At 37.3% G+C, this 22,787-nt stretch overlaps 1 protein-coding gene across 1 annotated transcript; it reads left to right on the top strand.

Moving 5' to 3' along the window:
- Window positions 1–145: 145 nt before the first annotated feature.
- On the top strand, window positions 146–22,589 carry LOC307012242 (uncharacterized protein; the record flags this gene model as incomplete). Its single annotated transcript, XM_079638662.1, has 64 exons — window positions 146–235; window positions 1,479–1,776; window positions 1,860–2,477; window positions 3,008–3,078; window positions 4,491–4,544; window positions 4,698–4,817; window positions 5,005–5,043; window positions 5,137–5,190; window positions 5,415–5,468; window positions 7,131–7,238; window positions 7,356–7,409; window positions 7,842–7,895; window positions 7,972–8,016; window positions 8,386–8,439; window positions 8,522–8,566; window positions 8,648–8,701; window positions 8,918–8,958; window positions 9,104–9,157; window positions 9,399–9,440; window positions 9,533–9,586; window positions 9,700–9,736; window positions 10,190–10,243; window positions 10,413–10,520; window positions 10,596–10,649; window positions 10,746–10,799; window positions 10,893–10,937; window positions 12,444–12,497; window positions 12,704–12,748; window positions 12,919–12,972; window positions 13,055–13,108; window positions 13,178–13,231; window positions 13,401–13,454; window positions 13,650–13,703; window positions 13,952–13,996; window positions 14,087–14,131; window positions 14,212–14,319; window positions 14,409–14,462; window positions 14,569–14,622; window positions 15,410–15,463; window positions 15,574–15,681; window positions 15,758–15,811; window positions 15,917–16,024; window positions 16,115–16,168; window positions 16,249–16,302; window positions 16,516–16,569; window positions 16,650–16,703; window positions 16,835–16,942; window positions 17,115–17,168; window positions 17,294–17,347; window positions 17,436–17,489; window positions 17,765–17,818; window positions 17,925–17,978; window positions 18,052–18,105; window positions 18,284–18,337; window positions 18,687–18,740; window positions 18,826–18,879; window positions 19,027–19,080; window positions 19,167–19,184; window positions 19,841–19,903; window positions 20,041–20,112; window positions 20,271–20,415; window positions 20,524–20,630; window positions 21,420–21,488; window positions 21,650–22,589. The coding sequence occupies 64 exons, from the start codon at window positions 146–148 to the stop codon at window positions 21,869–21,871; spliced, it is 4,914 nt and encodes a 1,637-aa protein (XP_079494788.1). The 3' UTR covers window positions 21,872–22,589.
- Window positions 22,590–22,787: the final 198 nt, after the last annotated feature.

Below are 22,787 nucleotides of genomic sequence, written 5' to 3'. Positions count from 1 at the left end.
AGATAGATAGATAGATAGATAGATATGGATGGATGGGTGTGTGGGTGTGTGTGTGTGTGGGGGGGGGGGGGGGTGGATGGATGGATTGATAGTCAAAAGTCATTATCTGTAGACTAGAGATGGTTGTCCTCCTTTACAGGGTATTATGCAGCAAATGACCTTAGTATTGGGTGACCCCACTCAAGATGACCTCAACTGTCCTGATCACAAATACCACTGTGTCCAAGAGTCACAGGTAAAAATTAATCTTCATTTCCCTTTCAACTTTCTCTTCACCAACATTACCTTTGTTCTTTTTAGACGGAACAATCTCAAAGTATTTATGCAACCATGTTTATATGTATCTTCAACACGTTCTCACTCCCAACTCCCGGAGCGGGATTCGAGCTGTGGTCTCTGGAGTGGGAAGCGGACACTCTAACATCAGTCACTAGCGCCTCTTGAGATCAGGGGAATGAGGTTTACACGCACAACTCTTACTTGCCTATGGCAGTTACACTCATCCCCCTAAACCTCACTCCCATCCGGGTCACGGCACCAAATCGAACCGGTTCTACTCAACCTGCTCCGAGTGGGATTCGTACCATGGTCTTGGCGGGTGCTCTAACAAGGAGGCTAAAGACCAAACCCTCTAGCGTCAGCCACTAGAGCACCTCTTGAGATCAGGGGAGTGAGGTTTATAGCACAGCTCTTACTAGCCTACGTCAGTAACACTTGGCCAGGATGGGTCTTGATCTGAAGCACAAGGCAAGCGACTAAAAGCAATGATGTACCCTGCATCGAAAATGTTAAAGGGGTATCCTGTGTGTTAAAAAGTGATGCCCAGGTGTCCTGAACAAGTGTCAATGTGTGACGAGTTGGGAGTGAGAATGTATTGGTATCTTATATGATAAGATTATAACATATTTAATCATATTTACACAGACCTCTGCACTAACTCCTGATTTCTCTCAACATGGGAACAGGAGAGGTGTCAGTCAATAAATGGGAAAACAAAGTAACTTGTTAGTTATGTAAAAATGTAACTCAGATATTTTAAAAGTAATGTTACTTTGCTAGTTACTTGAAAAGGTAATCTGATTACGTAACTCGTAATGCGTTACCCCCAACACTGAAGATATCAATGGTACATTGTTTTATGACTGCAATAGAATCACTCCAAATCAGTTTGAAATGTCTGATGTGGCTGTATGTGTTTTTCTGTTATGGAGATCTGGGGGCCATGAATCAGTCCACATCACTGTGCTAACTTTATGAGCTGATAAAATTCAGTTTACTTTGGACATAAAAGTGTCACGAGACGCAGCGCTTCTCTGTGTATGATCACTGTTGTCTGGAAATCTCTCGGTGTTTAATTTCAAATCCAGACAGATATAACAGATATATTAAACATTGATTTTAGGATTGGTGTACATCATCTATATTCTGAACCTGAACTATATTCAGATATATACGTTTCTGTTCAATGCTATTTCAAGGAAGAAGACGTGGGAAAAGGAGCAAATGTTGCCATCTCTGGTTCTGCCTCTGTTGCCATGGTGGAAATTGAGGATAAAAATAAAAAAGTGAGCCAACATATGATGTCATTTCCTTTGTTACCTGATGATTTAAGTGTACCAAGGGCAATTTCAGATTCGCAGACTCTAGCAAGTGGATCTTTGGAAAGATTACCTAACCTAGAGATGGTAACATTGAGGTGCCAAGCTGATTCTACATATGAAACGGAATCTGAGTGGACTGAACCATCTGTTTTTTACCAAGAAAAGGCAATTGAAGGTGGGATAGACAAGAAGGAGGCCTTCATTTCCTCTCTCACGGTCAAACACACATCAAAACAACTCAATCTTTTCTTTTTCCAGAGACCACAGGGATGCTTGACCCTGAACGCAAGTCTCAACCTCGGACCATGAGGGGGAGAAATATTCATTCAACAGCAGGTGGATACGTCGCACAATCTGAAGAGTCTTTCAAGATGAGCACTGAAGTCAAATCAGAGGTCCAAGGTCAAACCAAGAAGCCCTTGCCGACACCACAGTTATCTGTTTCAACTCTGAAGAACAGTACAGCCGTTTCAATTGACACAGCCACAAATGTCCCTCTGACTGATGTTTTAGATGCAGCCAATGACAAGTCACGGACAAAATCCATTGAGGATTCAATCACAGCCCCAGGTGGTTCACCTCAAAATCTGACCAACGTAGCGGAAACCAGCACCGGCAGCACCTCTGTCAGTAAAGTAAAGTCACAGAAGAAGAATAAAGAAATCAGAGTGACTTTCAACCCTGGGGAAGCTAGTACTGCACTGAGAGAGAGAGGGGAAGAAAAGATAAAAGATACAGATGAGACTTCACAGATTAGACATGAACAAAAAGCATCTGTGAATGGAGAACCAGAGACTGATGATTGTTATTCAGGTGCTATTGCTGCCTGTCCAGGACATCCTACCACTGCGCCAAGTACAACAACAGAGACCCACTGTAAGTAAAAAAAAAAAATATATATATATATATAGCTATATATATATATATATATATAATTTTTTTTTTTTTTTTTAAAGCTGAAGTGTGCACATTTTCAATGCTAAACTTTTTTCTCCTACCCTAAATTAATATGTATGTAAGCCATTTGTTCTGTATGTTGATTGCCCCAAAAAGTGTGAAGACTGTTAGCAAAGTAATTGGATATTTCAATTATTTAAACAGGTTTTTAATTAAATTAAATGAAATCAAATCACAGTGAGAACTTACGTTCACAAAAAAGAATACTTGTATTATTATATACAGTTATTAGTATTATTATTGTTATGTTTACATGTTGTTGTTGTTATTATTTATTTATTTATTTATTTTGTTGTGCCTCTAGAAAGTTCCGACTCCTGCACATATTTTTTTCCCTCATATCTGATTTAGAAGTAATTTTAGAAATGATCAACAATGTCTAAGAAATGCAGATACAAAATATTAAAATATTGTCTCACTAATTGGCTTCTTTCTTTTTTTTGTCTAAGCCAATCAGATGCACAGAAACATACACAGAGAAGGAAGTCTAGTGCACACACCGGGTTTCAGAGGGCCAAGGGTAAGAACGGTTATCTCTTTTATAATCCATTAACATTCCTTTATCTTTACATTCATTTTTGTCATTAAAATGAAAGGCTTTACTTGTTTTGATAGTTCAGTGCGGTTTACATACTACACTGAAATGCTAATGGTGTTTGCAAGTTTCAAGCTAATATACTGATAAATGATAGCCTGGGAAAACCCAGACCACTTCCGGCAAATTTAGATTTGCTCTGCAAGTGGGTCTGGCAAAGAGCCCATTGAAACCCATTTCCAATCCGCCGAAATCGCGGCACCAATCAGAAACGTTTTACACGATGACGACAGAGCAGAGACGGTGACGCAGATTTTGTACATTACAGACATGGATGCCGCCGTGGAACATCACAACATCACTCGTTCGAATCAGCTATCGCGTCTGTTTCAAGCGATTTAAAATGGTCATTTTCGTTAACACAAACAGAGAATTGCTGAGAGTCTCGAGATGTTTCTCCGTCGCTCTGCATACGTCACATGTCATTCATCGCTCTGATTGGTTTTAGATCTTTCCGACGTCCGTTGGTCACGCCCCTGTGGAAATGAATTGTCTATGGAGCTTTGCCAGACCCTTACTCAGTTACAACTGAGAGGGTCTGGGTTTTCCCAGGCTAGATAAATGAGAGAAAAATGCAGCATTTCATAGAAAGTTCAAGAAAATCATTACAATCTTACAGACATGAATATATTCTATCATATTTTAATATTGAATGCAATATATGAATAGTGAGATGGTCCTTTTCTCCTTGCTCTAATACTGTGATTCTCACCCACATGGTCATCTCAGGCCCATTGCTAGCCTTTGTAGGAAATTGAGTTTGCAGAGGCATTATTCAATTAAGTGTGGAATAGAGGAGAAGAAGGGTCATTTACCTCCACTGAATGGATCTTATGAACAAGAACTGACTCATTGTATGACATTGAGAGAGAAATATTATCCTAAAAAGAGGAACAGGATTGCAGAATTTATTTAATAATGCCAGTGCTAGAGAGAGGAAAAGAAAAAGAGTAGGACTGACACTGCATACCATTTTTGAACCATTTTAGTGTACTGTTAACCTGTTATTTCATGCATCTATGTTATGTAAATTTAAGAATGCTTTAGCAATGTAATCCTTTACAGTTCATTAGAGAGAGAGAGAGAGAGAGAGAGAGAGAGAGAGAGAGAGAGAGAGAGATATCGTAGTTGCAATATAGGTCATTAGTTGAGCACTTGCGCCCTCCTGTGGTAGAAGTGGGTCTAGGGTGTTTTGATAGATAGATAGATAGATAGATAGATAGATAGATAGATAGATAGATAGATAGATAGATAGATAGATAGATAGATAATAAAGATAGATAGACAATAAACATATTATATTATATTATATTATATTATTACAATGACTTTTTTAGGGGTATCCAGGCCCACCTGGCTTACCAGGCCCTCCAGGTGAAAAAGGAGACAAAGTATGTATTAACCAATAATAATATTATAATCATATTATTACATAAATTGTAATCACATTTAAAAAAATAAAAATCTTTATTGTGAAGTCAAATCGTGTCATATTAATTTTTCAGTCGAACGAATGCTTTAATGGGTGTTTGCGTGTCACTCAGGGCTACGCAGGAGTGATGGGCCGGACGGGCCGGACAGGGTACAGAGGACCGATCGGACCGCCCGGCATGCCAGCTATCATAGTCTGGCACACGTCAGAAGAGGAGTGGCAAGTGTTCAAGGTGCAGAACAATGTTTTTGCTCATTTTAGATCATATTAGGTTTTTCTGCCGTTTAGTCTGAAAACAAAGAAACAGCTGATTCTGTGAACAGTTCAAATTCAAATGCTGCCTGCATTCTTACATTCTACGAAAACACACTGTGTGGTTGGATAGAGCATCTTATTTAGACTTTTAATTTTGCTTGCAGAACAGGAAATTCTACAAAAAACTAATGTCATTGTGGCCGGTAAGTTAGTCTGTGTTTGACCCCTACTAAGAGCTCTAGTTACATGACCACACTGCAGATTGAAATCCTTTTTTTCTCCCCCATTTTCTTTAGAGAGTGAAGGGATTACCCGGACCTTCGGGACCACTTGGAGATCCCGGACCACCCGTGAGTAAAAATATCATATTGACTACATATTGTCTCCATGTAATGTTCACAGACTATCAGTGAGAGACATTTTCTAACTTACTGATGATCTACATGCAATGGGACCAAATTCCTACTTTTTTAACTTATTTTTTCTTTGACCCCATGTGTAAAAACCTATTCATATGCTGTATGTGATATTAGGACTTTTATTAGGACTATAAAGTTTATCTATCTATTTTCAGGGGCTCCCTGGAGTTCCAGGCAAACATGGGAGGAAGGGAGAACGAGGGAAACCTGTAGGTATCTCTGTCTCCTCTCTTCATCGCACAATAATCTCTGGCAACAGATAAATGCTAGCTCACTGTTACATAGAGAAACATGGCGGGCAGCTTCATAAAAGTGTGATCAAGTCATGTGGAGACACGATACGGTTCAGAAAGAATTTGATAACCTCAATGGGTCAACAAGCATCAACAAGCATGAAGTCAACAAGAGTCACATTGTTCTTCAGCAGATTCAAAAGCAGAGACTCATGCAGGCTTGTTGCCATTCAAATCATGAGAGCAGTTTCAGTTTAATCTTTGGCATCAAGGGAAATGTGACAGTCCCAAGATGACATTCATCTGAACTTCTTTTGGCTGCCGCCTCATGCATGCTCACAGATTTACAAGCTTTTACGCTTTTGTAAGTGAAAGGATTATTTAACAGGTTTTATAAATCTTAAATCATCCCATCTTCTCCTAATACAACATGACATTGACGACAAATCACGTTTCTTAGCTGTGATTTAAACTAAATACTGGCTATTTTAAAAGAAAAGAAAACTTTTAGTTTGAACAGGAAATACAATAGCAACAGAGAAAACTGCCCTCTTTGCTGCCTTTGAAATCAGTATGTGAGATCAGTTTTGGTTCAGGTGAAAAGTTTTAATTAAGCTTCTATTTTTTAATCAAATGTAAAGTGAATATACAGTAGCTCAGTTGTACGGTTAAATACACACACTTGTATGTGTCAAAATGCCTTTTTTTGCAAGTAATCTAGTAAACACAGTCATTAATGCTTTAAGTGAACGTAAACAGTTGAGAAAGGATGGAACTTTTGTGTAGCAGGATTCAGCAGCTCTCAACATTGGATCTGGGCAGCTCTTAAAGTGACAGTAGCCTAATTTTCCTAATTCATTCATGTAAATCAAACAACAAAAGAGAAAATCACACATTGCTCTTGACTAAATCACTTTTTGTAACTTAAATAAGGACAAATGTATATTTAATTTACACAGTGAAGACCACGCAGTGATTTTTTTATACATTTGATTACTTTATACAATTTATGTAGTATTTCTTATTTCGCACTTGAAGTTTTTCCGGTAGGTCTATTTTAGTTGTGTCTTTGTTCTATTGTAGTTGTTTTTGTTCTTTTTTTTAATATTTATATATTTGTTCTTATTTTATCACTGACTGTTTACATGTTTTTTGTGATATTGACATTGGTGGCAAGAATTATTAAATATCTATCGAAATATCAAAATAAAAAATGTTGGTATTATAAAAACCTTATTTAAAGTAAAAATGTCTATATTGTGATGCATATCGTTATTGTGAAATAAATTTACTCGTAATATAAGATTTTGGTCATATCGCCAATATCGTTTAACTTAACCCATGATAAATGTGGTTAATCTTATCTGATACCTGATGAGTGCTTTATCCATATGTGCTTTATTTAACAGAGTTAGGCTATATGGCACTAATGGTTCAGTCTGAGCGTTTATGAGATCATTTATTTACAGGAAGATTCCAAGTAAAATAGCTATTGTAAAAATAAAATAAAATAAAAAAGAGCTAAAATGAGATCTTGATAGAACTTGACAAATAGACTAACTAAAATGAAACACTCCAGTATCTATCAAATACGGAAGCATGCTATACTATCTATGTCCTGCTTTTGTCTTGTACTAGGGAAGATCAGGACCCGTTGGAATGCCAGGACCACCTGGGAGATCGGGACCAGAGGGCACAGCTGGGAAGAATGGGGAGACGGGCCAACCTGGAGCACTTGGGGAGGATGTAAGACTTATGAGAATCACAATTCTTAATATGCATCTATGCAGTGGTTTATCAAGTGGTGTTTTATGTGATATATACTGTACAAGTCTGCCTATTTGTGTGTGTGTGTTTCTGTAGGGCCCAAAAGGTTATGAAGGAGAGAAGGGCAGTAAAGGGGAGCTGGGTGAGTGGGTAAGAATGGCCAGGCTTTTTTTGTGGATAATACCATAGCTAGGCAGTCATGGAATCTGTGTCTGCAAAACTCCAGTGAAAACACAGTTTTCCACAGAATTGGGACTTACATCATGCATTAAACTCTCTGCCCCTTTTATGTGCCAAATGTTTTTTTTGGGACTAATTTGACTATGCTTTCAGCTACCGATAAGAGTACCGGTACTCTCAATTGCTAAACACATTTTAATCCATTCTGCAGAAGTCTGCAAATTCCATATGTGCCTTAACATAATCTAAACATCCAAGACCAAAATAAGAGTCTAAAACTGTCCTCTCAGTGTGTTTTTGTCATTTCTGCTATTAAAAAAACAAACAACTAATTGATTCCCATTCACCCATCCCTATATTTGACTTCTTTGCATTTAAATAAAGTGTGTCTGATGTGTTCAGGGTGACCTTGGGGAACAGGGGCCTCAGGGAATCAAAGGAAAGAAAGGAGAGAAGGTAAGATGTCCCTCGTGCTATCCAGACTTTCTCTAGATATGATCAAATCACTTACCATCCAACTCTGTTTCTTTAGGGGAAAAATGGAGAGAAGGGTCTAGCCGGGGTAATAGGATATATAGTGAGTATCAGTGTACTTCTGATTGTGTGTCATTTATTTATGAGGCAGTTATCCTGCCTGTGTTTATAATGTATATGTACACTACCATTCAAATGTGTGGGGTCTGTAAGGTTTTTAAAGCTCACAAAGGCTGCATTTATTTTAGGCTGCATTTATTTCTGTTTTAATATATTTTAAAATGTAATTTATTCTGGTGATGGCAAAGCTGGTTTTTCAGCATCATAACGCCAGCCTTCAGTGTCATCTGATTTGTCATAAATCAATCAATTATGCTGGTCAAGAAACATATCTTATATTTATATATATATATTACAAGGTCAAAACAGTTCTATGACATTCTTTAACAAGCAATATATTTTCCATACACAGGGGCCACCTGGTCCCAGAGGACCACGGGGATTCATGGGGCCGACTGGTCCACCTGTACGTGCTGAAATATTATTTTATTTGGCTCTAACATACAAATAAGATAAGCATTTATTTTTTGTAATGATCTCTGTCACAGGGACAGACAGGGGGGCTTGGGTTCAGTGGATCACCAGGATCACCAGTATGTTACAAGACGTAATTATTCTTTATCATCTCTTAATTCTTCTATGTTCATAACTCTACTTTTAACCTCTCTTTCCAGGGACGTACGGGACCGAGAGGGTTGAAGGGAGTTCCGGGCGTCAACGGACCCCCTGTAAGAAACACTGTGCTTTTTACAAGCTGAAATCTAGTAGTTCCAATGATCAGGTTTACAATAATCATGGAAAACCCATGTAAACTTGTGAACATTGTGAATAAGTATTTGTATATGCTTATGCTCAGCTCTAAAAAATATGTATTGGCTAAATAATTCCATTTGAATGTGAATTTGGAATTTTAATATAACATAATGCTCATTCTCTTTTATAAGGGCCAGCTTGGTGATATAGGGCCAAGGGGACCACTTGGCAAGCAGGTAAGTTTAAAAATATATATATATTATTTCCTAAAAAGGCACATTATAATTTTTAAGATAATAACATTTCATTATGTTTTGACTAAACCACAAGTAGAGAGTCAAATATCTCATGAAGAAATGAGTCATTATATATTACAGGGAGAGGAAGGGCCTGATGGTATTATTGGTAGTCCTGGTGTTCCTGGACCACAGGTGCGGTGAACTATACATTTGTTCTTTCTCCTTTATATTGTGTATGTCATCTTGCTTCTCTTGCTAAACGAAGATTGTAATCATGCTAAAATGTGGAATATGACGAAGTTCCTATATTAGAATCAAAGTGTTTATGTGATAATGATCATTGAGTCTGTTCTTGTCTCTTGTCTCTTCCTTCTCAAACTGCTAAAACTTGTGTTCACCTGATTTGACTGACTACCCTACATGATGTTTTCAGGGAAAACCGGGAGATGGACCATCAGGTCAAAAAGGAGATCCTGTATGTGCAATTTTAAAATTACAGACACATTTAAAGTCTCATTTTGATTTTCCTACATTTATCTGAAGCCTATGTATGTCTTATTCAAACAGGGAAATGCAGGAATTGAAGGAAGCATTGGAGATCCAGGACCACCGGGTATTAAAGTAAGCCTGCGGTTCACTCTTCATGAAGAATTATAATATATCTCTTTAGATATATCTCATATTCCTTTGTCACACTGTATGTTTCCGAGCATTACGCAATTTTCTTGTTTTAGGGTGCCAATGGAAAACCAGGAAAACTTGGACCCTCAGGTGATCCAGTAAGATTACTTCAAACAACTCCTTAATATTTTACATGTCTGATTTCTGTGAGACACTTTTACTATTGAGACTGAGGTTTCTTTTGTAGAGCAATAGTAGAGCTACATAATTATTTGAAATTAATAAGCTTCAATTTATTCAGCAATTGAATTTCAATTTAAATACTTTAATATACAACCAAAACTTTCAGTGTGTTGTGAAAGTGAGCATGCCACTCTATTTTATCTTTTAATGTAATTTAATGCTTTTTTTGTTATTTTATGCTTGAAATCTAAGAAGCAGTAGAGATGTTAAATGATTATCATATAACAAATCGCAAAATAGTGTTTTTCACAATAATCGAAATATGTCTTTTTTCATCAAATTGCGCAGCTAGACAGAATGATATAATGCTTTTGGGAAAATTGTGTTTGTTGTCCTTGTCTTTCTGTTTGTAAACTTCAGGGTCTGAAATCCCAGCGTGGAATGAAAGGAGATTCTGGCCAAAATGGAGATCAAGTGAGTTCACTAAAATATTTACAAAAGCTCTGGCCAAGTAAACAACACTTATTGAATGCCAGAAGCACACTGTTCTCAGACTTAAAAAAAAAAAAAAAAAAAAAACCTGAGGGAGTAAATGTTGAAAGAACTAATCTATCTTTTCTTATCTGTGGTTTCTCTTTGTCAGGGTCCTCTGGGGCTGCCAGGTAAACAGGGATTCAGAGGCAGAGGAGGGCAGTCTGGTGTACAGGGAGAGATAGGACCACCTGGACCTGCTGGTTTACCAGGGCCCACGGTGAGCGGCAGCTACATTTAACTGGTTAAAAACTCACTCATTGAAAGTCAACCACTTAGTATGCTTTTTCTTTAGGGCTATGATGGACCTATTGGAGATCCGGGGGGACAGGGAAAAGATGGACTTAAGGTACAGTAGAATTCTAGTTCTCTGTTTGTCAAACGAATCTAACATAGTTGTGCTATACAGAAAAACACAGTTATCGTATATAAATGGCATCCTCAGGGAGAGAGAGGTCCTCTGGGTATCCAAGGAGTTCATGGACCACGAGGGGACAAGGTGATTGATCATTACTCTTTTTGAAAGATGTTATACTTTAGATATCACATTCATATACAATTGCAATAAAATAACATGATTTAACTTCAAAAGGGTCGAATTGGCCAAGGAGGATTTTCTGGTTTTCCAGGACCTTTGGTAAGTAGGCTATAATTTCTTTAATATAGTCATAATTAGGAGTGCAAGGATACAAAGGCCTGGTTTCACAGACACGGCTTATATTAAAGGGTTAGTTCACCCAAAAATGAAAATAATGTCATTAATGACTCACCCTCATGTCGTTCTAAGCCCGTAAGACCTCCGTTCATCTTCGGAACACAGTTTAAGATATTTTAGATTTAGTCCGAGAGATTTCTGTCCCTCCATTGAAACTGTATATACAGAATACTGTCCATGTCCATAAAGGTAATAAAAAAATCATCAAAGTAGTCCATGTGACATCAGTGGTTTAGTTAGAAGTTTTTGAAGCATCGAAAATACTTTTTGGTCCAAAAATAACACAAAATAAGACTTTATTCAGCATTTTATTCTCTCCCGGGTCTGTTGTGAATCTGCGTTCACGACTCCGCAGTGACGCTGCTGACGTAAGACGCTGATGACGTGTTATCTGGTGCGCCCGAGCTTCGTTTACAGTCTGAGGGAGACGCACGCTATATTCAAGCTATTCTACATTGTTTGCGTGGATATCATTTTTTTAATGGTGCGTAAATGTGCATGTCGCGGATGAGACACTTTTACAGCGTGCGTCTCCCTCAGTCTATAAATGAAGCTCGGGCGCACCAGATAACACGTCATCAGCGTCTTACGCCATCAGCGTAACTGTGAAGGATTGACAACAGACCCGGGAGAGAATACAATGCTGAATAAAGTCTTATTTTGTGTTATTTTTGGACCAAAAAGTATTTTCGATGCTTCAAAAACTTCTAACTAACCCACTGATGTCACATGGACTACTGTGATGATGTTTTTATTAACTTTATGGACATGGACAGTATACCGTATATACAGTTTCAATGGAGGGACAGAAAGCTCTCGGACTAAATCTAAAATATCTTAAACTGTGTTCCGAAGATGAACGGAGGTCTTACGGGCTTAGAACGACATGAGGGTGAGTCATTAATGACATTATTTTCATTTTTGGGTGAACTAACCCTTTAAGATAGGATTAGGCCTAAATTCAGTTAGGACATTTATGTAGCTTTTATAAACATGCCTTAGAAAAAGAAAAGATTACTGGTGTTAATCTTGAGACAAAACAATAGCAATGACATGTTTTAAGATATGCCAGTGCAAGTTGCTTTCATTTAAAACAGCTCAAACATGCATTTTAGTCTGGGACTAGGCTTAAGCATTGTCTGTGAAACCAGGGCCAAGTGTTTAAACAATCTAAGTTAGAGTAGATCATAGCCAGTGGTAATTTTAGGATTGATTTGATAGTAATTCATTTTTCATTACTTATAACTATTACCTAAAACAACTAATAGCCTTGACCTGTAGGTGGCGCTGTAAATACATTTACATTGAATTCACAGAGCACTGCGGCAATAATAAACTATTTGCATTTAAACAAATAAATACTGTATTTATTTTACTAGGGTCCATTATAGATATAATATAACTATTTCTAAATGCTTGTTTTATAAGGGGGAGATGGGAAAATCAGGAGAACAAGGACCTGAAGGAGAGCCCGGTATTAAGGTTCCCGTGTACATCAGATCATTACTTTTTAAATATATTAATATGTGTCTTTTAACAACTCCATGTCGTGTTTATTAAGTAAGGTCTGCTCATGATTTTCTAATTCCTTTGGTCAGAATAATTTCAGTCACAACGTAAAATCACATTCATGTACAGTAGCCTACATGGACAAAAACATTTTTTTTAATTTTTATTTTATGGTACAGGGTAGACAAGGGGTCCCTGGAGGAACTGGATTTAAAGGTGAAAAGGTAAATTGAGTTCCCTAATGATTGGTCAAATGCATGTCATACTCCAACACTGAATGTCACAACAAACTTAGCATAGCATTGGTTAACTATACTATAGCATAGACTGATGTGGATTAGCATGCGCCGTCCGTCATGCATCAAGCTAAGTCATGATGTTTGTCATTATTTAGGGACTGCAGGGTGTTTCGGGGAGTAGAGGACAGGATGGCACTCATGGTGCACCTGTAAGAGCCACACATACACATTTTGATAAAGCATGCCCTGTTAGTTTGCCTCATTAGCCACTAAGAGTAATTTGTGTTACAGGGATCGATTGGACCACCGGGATCAGATGGAGATAGAGGACCTACAGGACCACGGGTAAGACCCTTTTAGACATCTTTATACTGATATGGACAACACAACTGATTAAATCTGATGTCTGAACAGGGTTTACAGGGAAAACCTGGTGCACCAGGAATCCAAGGTCCTATTGGAAAAACTGTGAGTTTTATTTTCCTTTACTGATTGACAGGGTTTCCAAAACATTGTGTCTTAGTTATGTAAGTCTTGTGGTATATTTAGCAGTTAAAAATGTCATAGTTTGCCAATTCTGACATTACTGTCTAAGAATATGACCTGCAGCACGATGCTATTAAATAACTTTTTAAAGGGGGAACCAGGGAGCCGAGGTCTCGCTGGCAAACCTGGAAAGGCTGGAATCAGGGTAAGTAATGATTTCATAAAATTCCAATTACCTTTTTATTTTACATGACACCCAGTTCTTCAGCATAGACTTTGTCCAAATTTGGATATTTTTTCTGTGCTATTTTATTGCAATTGGCGATTAATTTTATGTGGCTAGTTCAGTCATGAAAGGTTTTTTAATGACACATTTTAAGTTTTTTTTTCTTTTTCTCAGGGTGTCAAAGGCAGAGAGGGTTCAGTAGGGTTTCATGGCAGTCATGGGGAAAAGGTTAGTGGTTTTGTAAAATGTAGAAGTCATATCATGTGACGCCTCAATACATATGATGACAAAAACTAAATGCAACAAAAAGCTGAAAACATTATTAGCCACGTTTCAGTAATCAGCAGCAGAAGTAGAACGTTTTCTTTCATTCTTGCATTTAAACCAAACCTCCTTTCATTTACAAGTCATATGTTCATCTGACTATTCTCTTCTTATAACAAAATACATTTTACAATTTTTTCATTTGATATTAGGGGACAAATGGGCCTGAGGGGCCAAAAGGAAAGCCTGGTCAGCCAGTAAGTGCCTTATAATATATATCTTATTTAAGTGCCATTAAACTTTAGGCTCTGAAACTTTGATTGAAATCTATCAATTTCACTATCTAGGGTCCTCGAGGCATACCAGGAGAGAAGGGCTACATTGGACCGCCTGTAAGACATAGTAGTAGTAAGTGTTTATCCGAAATAATTTGTGATATGTGTGAAACATTTGTAAATACAATCTTCTAAAGGGACCACAAGGAAACATAGGCCAGTGGGGTGAGACAGGTCTGCAGGGGCCAGTAGGAAATCAAGGGCCCCGGGGACCTCCTGGGCCGAATGGAGTGGCTGGGTACCCAGTATGTGTTTTTGGTTTATTTGGTTTATTGTTGTGAGGACTGTGGGAAGGTTTCAGCTCTAATCCCTTATTGTATTCTTTCTATTTCAGGGTAAAGATGGACCATCTGGACCCCTCGGACCTCCAGGAGAAAAAGGCAATAAGGTGAGATATTTTTTCTAGTTTTATCTTTATTATATATGTAAAATGTATTATTTCTCCCATTGTGGCCTAGTATGAGATCTTTTGTTCATAAATGTTTTGGCCAAAGGGACTGAGAGGAGCCAGTGGACTGAAGGGAGTTGTCGGTATCGATGGTGAGGAGGTAGATTGCTTATACATTTTGATTATGTAGTTACACTTAACCTGTTAGTTCACCATTCCTGGTACCATTCCAGTACCATTCCTGGATAGTTCACCCAAAAAGTAAAATCCTGTCATCATTTGCTCACCCTCGAGTTGTTCCAAACCTGTATGAGTTTCTTTCTTCTGTTGAACACAAAAGAAGATATTTTGAAGAATGGTCAAAATTGTGACAAAATTGCCATTCACATCCATAGTATTTTGTCATAGTTACTGGCTACCATCAATTGGCTGGTTACTGTTATTCTTCAAAATATCTTCTTTTGTGTTCAACAGTAAGAAGAAAGAAACTCATACAGGTTTGGAACAACATGAGGGTGAATATATGACAAAATTTTTGGGTGAACTATTCCCTTAATGCAAAGATAATTAATATAATACTTTTATTCAGCAAGTATGCATTAAATTCATCAAAAGTAACAGTAAAAACGTTGTTGGTCTCTTGAACCTGAAAAAATGATATATTAAGCAGCACAACTTTTCAACATTGATAATAAAAAATAACACTGAAGAGTGGAGTAATGATGCTGAAAATTCAGCTTTGCCCTCACAGGAACAGATTACTCTTAAAAATATATTGAAATAGAAAACAGTCATTTTAAATTGTAATAATATTTCACAACTGTGTTTAACTGTATTTTTGAATAAATAAATGCTGCCTACAGTCGGTGAAACTTTCAAAAAAATAAAAATAAAAAACGTAATAGTAGTATAATTGTATTAAATAGATGAGTGATGCTCTGCTTTAGGGCCCAGTGGGTGAAACTGGACCAGTCGGACCAGCAGGAAGGAAAGGATTGCCTGTGAGTACGAATCCTCTGATGCTGTATTTTTGCCATCTCCACTTCATACGTGTACATTGTGTTATGGTGTTTTATGTAAATGATACACAGGACAGAACTGTCGGTTGTAGGGTGAGAAGGGTAAAAAAGGGTTTCTTGGTGAACGTGGCCTAAAAGGAATCCCAGGCGAGAGTGAAAACCGAGGAGCACCTGGAGCAAAAGGACCAATAGGAAGAGATGTGAGATTATTTATCTGGTTTTTGATTATTTCTCAAGTACATGAATAAAAGAGATGTTGTGTTTGTTTTTTATAAGGGGTTGAGTGGTGCTCCAGGGCAGAAGGGAGATCCTGGATCCCCTGGTGAAAAAGTGAGTTTTTGATGAAGTTTGCACTGGTGTTTGGATGAAATAGTCAAATGCATTGTCATATTCTAATTGTTATTATGTTTTCTCTGTGTTTTTGTGAATGCATAGGGTCAGCCAGGTGTAAGAGGTCAATCCGGCTTGGTGGGGAAGTACGGTCCTGGGGGGAACATGGGAGAAGCTCGTGATAAAGGCGACAAAGGTCAACAAGGACTTGTTGTGGGTACCACTTCCACCTTTACAGACAGTGTAGCTTATGCAGAAATATATATTCATTTAATTTATTCCAATGTTCTTTGGATATTAAAGGGTGAGACAGGAACAAATGGGCCTCCAGGTCCAAAGGGTGCTGTTGGGTTACTGGTAAGTTAGGTTTTATATATTTGATGTATAGTATATTTTGGGATATATATTCAACATTTGTGTATTTCATTCAAATGTAGGGTTTGCCAGGAAAAGAAGGATTTGTTGGAAAAAGTGGAAATCGTGGGCTGAAAGTATGTTTATTTAATTTTTCTGATGTCATATATACCTACATTATATAATTAATTCAGCATGAAATACATTAGACAGTCGCTGTCAATTTACCTAATGTGGTCTTATCAAGTTATTCACCCATGTTCACTGGTTGTTTGTGTGGTAGGATGAAATAAAACGTATGCTCTGTTACACTATCAAATGAGTAAGTGCATCTGCTTTTGTTTTTGTAGGGAGAACCTGGACTAAAAGGGAATTCAGGCGGCCCTGGGAAGATAGGATCAATTGTAGGTTTTTACTTTTGAAGACGTATACATTATTTAAAAAAGAAAAGCCTTATTGACCTGAATTTGTATTTTGTTCACAGGGTGTTCAAGGTCCAAGTGAGAAGAAAGGAGAGCCTGGAACAAGAGGCAAAATGGTGAGATAACACTTTATACCCAGATTGGTTTGCAAAATGAGAAGCATTTATCATTAAAAACAAGACAAAGGCATTTTGTTCTGGCATACAGTATGTGTTAACATATTTGAATGACCTATGCCCCTGTTTAGGGTCCGGTGGGTCAGCCAGGAGCTGTGGGTCCTCACGGTCTGAAGGGAAAACCAGGATCTTCAGGAACTCCAGGGGAAAAAGCAGTCAAGGGTCAAATAGGGCCAAAAGTCAGTGGGTCGATATTTTACCGATGTATCTGCTCAAAATCACTGCATGTTTTGTGACTAGAATATTACTCATATTCTAATGTCTGCCAACATGTTAAAGAGTTGATTTTGGGCAACAAAACATTAAAACAAGCCCTCCCAGAACAAGTGTAAATGTGATTCTTTCACACAGGGAGTGAACGGTTCTCCTGGAAGGAGAGGAAGTAAAGGTGTTGCAGGAAAGCCAGTGGGTTCAAGATTTTTTTTTCTGACATTTATGCTCTTGATAATTAGCAGCTTTATATATATATTTAAATTTTTTTCTAACACAAACAAATAAAAAGTTCATGCATTTGTTTTATTGTTCTTTAGGGACCTCAAGGACCAAAAGGGAAACATGGCAATCCTGGTCTCCCTGGAAAGCCAGCAAGTATCCCTAGGACAAATCCTTAACCTTCTTAACTGTTTATTGATTGTGCCAAATATGATTGTTTTTTACATTAACTCCATTTAGGGTCGTAGTGGAACAGATGGACTGCTGGGAGTTATAGGCAATGAGGGCGACCCAGTGAGTAGATTGGCTTTATTCACTATTCACATTTTATAGACGTGATTGCTTGCCCATGCACAACTAACTGCCACAGTGCTAGGGTGTTGTGGGCAGTTCTATGGTTTTCTGAGTTGTTGCTGAGATGTCTGGCCCAAGATCAGTTAGACTGCTTTGAAATGTAATATTCCTAAAGTAGAATAGCTTTATATCAAATGACAGATTTAGCACCAAAGTGAGCATTTACTACCTCATTGTACAGGTGCTGCTGAGTGAATGTTTCTATTAACTTCCAGGGTGACATTGGGTTCAGAGGACCTCCAGGGAGACCAGGTCCTCCAGGTAGTGCTGTAAGTAAGCTTGTTTTATACAATGTTTGAATGATTCATTATAAAGCATCTCAGTCATAGAATATGGTCATGATTTGTACACATGGTTTCAAATACACATTCACAGGGCGCCCAAGGAATATCGGGATCGCAAGGGAGTCAAGGACTATCTGGACCAAAGGTCATTTCTATTCTGACTCATAAAGAAATAAATGTTTCCTACTACAATCAGTTTACCAGCCTCTTCATCACAGGGCTCTATAGGACCGAAAGGGAAACCAGGGCCCACTGGGCTGATAGGGCCAAAGGTATTTTAACTAAAGTCATTGTTTTGCCTTCTACAATTCACAAGATATCATTAATTAATTAATTCTTTCTTTCTTTCTTTCTTTCTTTCTTTCTTTCTTTCTTTCTTTCTTTCTTTCTTTCTTTCTTTCTTTCTTTCTTTCTTTCTTTCTTTCTTTCTTTCTTTCTTTCTTTCTTTAGGGGATTCCAGGACTTCAAGGTGAAAAGGGAGATGTTGGACAGAAAGGACCTAAGGTATCCCTGTAAAGCCTGACATGATATAATAGTCAGAAAAACTGAACAGTTTATTGAAAATTTAGACAAAATGAAAAAATATATAAAACCGGTTTGCATATATGTGTTGTTGTTGTTGTTGAGTATCATACTTGATAGAGCAGGGGTTTATGGCTCGTAGTAGTCAAAAACCTCCCAGCCCCAAACTGAGGGGGAAAAATGCACATTTGGTGCAGTTAAAAAATTATACTAAAAGGTCTTTTACTTGCTAAAAAAAGTCTAAACTGTTGAAAATTTGTGTATCAAATATTATACAGTAGGGTTTTCTTATGGCTTTATATGTTTACATGGTCATTAAAACAATTTACAGGGCCATCTTGGAATTAGAGGATTGCAAGGGCCCATTGGACCACCAGGAGAAAAGGTAAGTTCAGATGAAACACACCAAAAACAATCAGTTGCTTTTTTCACTAGTTATAAATGTTTTCCTCCTTCTTTGCATCTTGCAGGGAAAACAAGTTGCTCCAGGGTACAAGGGGCGGCCTGGGCCAAAAGGCAAACAGGTAGCAGTTTATATTGTGCACATATTTCTGCACCTTTTGTTTCTTTATTCATTAGCATGTTAAAGTTTTTTGTTTTCCAAATACATGTTTAATAAACTTTTTTTTAAGTGCAAAATATCAATCACATAAGTATGTTTTTTGTTGCAGGGTGAAGCAGGTGCTCATGGGCCTCCTGGTGCCAAAGGATCTCCTGGTTCAACTGTATGTCTCTTTGTAAACTCATTGACCAACTTTATTTGCTTTTAACAATGGCACAGATTCCGACAGATTCTTGTTTTGCTCTACAGGGTCCACCTGGAAGGAAGGTGTGTACTGAAATTGCAGGTGTGATTGTAATTTATATAGCTCTGCTTATCATTACCCAGTACCTGAAGCAGGTAGGTACAGTACAGATACAGATCTTACTGTCAGGCTGACCTGTAGTGCCCTGGCAACAACAATGCACACATCACATCGAAACATTGAAAACATGGGATTAAAAATAGGATTTAAACCTCAAAATATGTTACATTTTAAGTTTATTAAAATTGTAAAGAAAATAAAAGTTATAGTGTAAAAATAAGAAATTCACAAATTCTATTAAAAACTATTCAAATAGAAAACTGACAGAAAGTATTTCACAATATAACTGTTTACTGTATTTTAAGCTTTGTTGAGCATAAGAGACTTCTTTCAACAACATTGTTTCTTAACCCTTTTCAGTACTTTTTGACCAAAAAAAAAAAAAAAAAAGTATAATAAAATGTATAATTAAATCACTCATTTAAGTGATTCAAATCAGATTTTTTAAAAAAAGATATGAAATCTGAACAAAAAAAAGTTGTCATATTTTTTATGTGTTAAATAAAATCTTTATATCAACCACAATGAACTTCCTTAGTGCAAAAGATCACTCCCACCCACCCCCAAAAAAGCTTGAAAGGGTTAAATGTTCTTTTTAAAATATTGTTCATATCAACAGGGTATGAAAGGAGTTCAGGGAATATCAGGACAAAAAGGGGTGAAAGGTCAGAGAGGGCCACCTGTAAGTTGTACATTTTTCCTGTATGTAACTGCATGTTAATAATGTCAACACTTTCATTTCATACTTATTTCATTCCTTTTTCAGAGATTATGTAACTTAATCTATTATATTCTGACTTAATCTCATTTTCTTACAAGGGAAAACCAGGTATTCCCAGCAAGCTGACACCAGGGCTTCACACTCATGCTCAGAGAAGAGCCTCACTAAATGTTAGTACGACATCCTTGGTTTGTTAAGCACTGAAACACACTTTTATTGTCAAATACCGCAAGGTACAGTAGAGGAAAAGGTGGGGGCGGGAAGCAGAAAGACTTGACCCAAGATGAAGCTTTTAATATATTGATTGTACTAGTGTCTTTCTGTTTAGAAAGCAAGGTTATTATCACGAAAGTCTCGATTTGATGACCCTGAAGATGGGATTGAGGAAAATAGCCACTCACAACAAGGCACCAGAGAGAGCCCAGCAACCACCTGCAGAGAGCTGAGTCTCATCCAGCCTCACCTCAGAGACGGTGAGCAGACAACCACTGTCAACCTGAGACCAGAAAATGTGGCTCTTGTTTTAAAAGAAAAATCAGAGAGAAGGACATTTTTATTTAACTGTGGTCATGTATTCATAGGGCACTACTACGTTGATCCTAATCACGGATGTCCATTTGATGCTCTCCGTGTTTTCTGTAACTTCACTGCTGGTGGTCTAACTTGTGTTTCTCCTGTCCAGTCTAAAGTAAGAGGATTTTCACAGTTTATCAATCTTCTTTGATGACTCTAAAACACATAAACAGTGTTGCCAACTTAGTGACTTTTTAGACAAAAAAAAAAACACATCAGTTTACGTGCTTACGTATTTTCAATGGAAAGTAGCTAAAGCCTGCTCGAAAAGTCGCTAAATATCACTAGATGTCGTCATGTGCCAATTGTTGGCATTTCACATCTGTTTTCTCTCTTAATCCATGCTCGCATACTGTATTTTACTAAAATATATAGCAGAATGTCCAATAAAGCTGTTCAATTACATATTTTCTGTCAGACAACAGAGCTTGATATAGCGACTGACACTACATTTTAAAGGTACACGTACACTATGTAACTTTTGGCCCTGTAGCAGAAAATCATCCCGCTAGTCTAAAATATGAACACGTTTTGGAAGAAGGATTGATAGATGTATTGACATTTTGTTAATTTTTAACTTAAAAAGTTACATAGACCAGCAGTCCAAAAAGTCACTAGATTTGTAGCGACTTTTCGAGCAGGCTTTAGCTACTTTCCATTGAAAATACGTAAGCACGTAAACTGATGTGTTTTTTTGTTACTCTGAGATGCCCAAATTCTGAAAGAGAATTGTTACCCATTATTCTGAAGCACAACAAATTGAAATTTTCATTTCTCGAAGAAATGTACCAGCTAGACACAGAATAATACAATAACATTGACACATGTACAGAAGAAGAGTTGCTGTGTATAGATATTCTCTTATATTGAAATAATACCATGTTTGTGTTCACGATTTTGTAAGATTTTAGGAATATGGCCATCAGTGGACAGATCTAAAAAGTGGTTTAGTGAGCTTCACAGAGGCTTCAAGGTAAATCACTTGCACTTACTAAATTTCATAAGCTGATGAAATATTGTTAATTTGTTTTTTGTTTTTTGTTTATATGGAAACAGTTCCATGAATATCATTATTTCTATTAAGAATGACAGGTGTCTTAATGAATGTAATTTTCTGACTTTCACACTCCACAGTTTGAGTACAGAGGTCTCGATGTTGTCCAACTGCGATTCCTACGGTTGCACAGTAACTCTGCCACACAAAGCATCAGCCTGAAATGTCCCAAAAACCCCAGCCCCGCTGCTGATACCACCAAGAGGGTGCTACACTTACGAGGAGACTTTAATGAAGAAATCCATCCATCCCATGTCATCATATCACAGCATGGTTGTGAGGTTAGAAGTAATCTCTGGTAATAAAATTAGTCTATGACACAAGACAAAAGCTTTGCTAAATGAGAAGTTTCCAAAGATGACACACAGCCAAACCAGGTCAGGTAAATTAAAGCTATTGCATATAACAAGAGCATAATAAGTGTTTTCCCTGCCTTATATTGCAGGTCAGGGCACAGGTGAGGGCTCTGGGGAATTCAGAGCTCCACAGAGGAGATGTGCAACTACTTCCCATAAGAGACGTATTTTTAGAGAGCGGAGAGGAGAGCTGGGAAGGAGATGCGGTCATCGTCCTTGGACATTTGTGCTTCTTATAGTCTCTTTCCAAAAATAGATGGTATTCACAGAGCTCCTGGGAGGAATGCAATGTTCCCAGCTGACAGCACATTATAATGAGACTTTGAGTATTGTATTATAATGTTACCTTAGATTATGTAAGGTACTTTATGATCAGTGATTTCCAGCATAGCTGAATTTGCTGCCTCTCTGGGTTTATATTATTCAGATTTCCTGTAGACTGAAAGTGGTGCAATAATTTTTTAAGTGTGTGTAGTGAGCATGTGAGTTTATTTAGACGTGTGTCAGTGGGTTGTGTGAGTATTTATGATAATGATTTATTTATATAAGGTGTAAGAATTTGTATTCAATACCTTAATGTTTTACTAACTGATATTAAAAATTAAAAACCGTAGGCTTTCCTACTTTCTATATATTGCAAAAAATATTATGTTCTTTCTAGAAATGTGTCATGAAATGCTCTTTATTTTTGCAATATTCCTAATGTTACAATAAACAAATCTTGGATTACTAATACTGTTTTTTTTAACTGTACTTTAAACAGTCAACATTCCACACTCATTAATGAATTATATATATGCCTACATTAACATTAAATATAACACCTTCATTTAACAAAAGACACATAATTAACTCAAAATAG

Source organism: Phoxinus phoxinus, assembly GCF_949152265.1.
Source record: "Phoxinus phoxinus genome assembly, chromosome: 15".
Taxonomy (NCBI): domain Eukaryota; kingdom Metazoa; phylum Chordata; class Actinopteri; order Cypriniformes; family Leuciscidae; genus Phoxinus; species Phoxinus phoxinus.
This window is presented reverse-complemented; position numbering and strand designations above follow the sequence as displayed.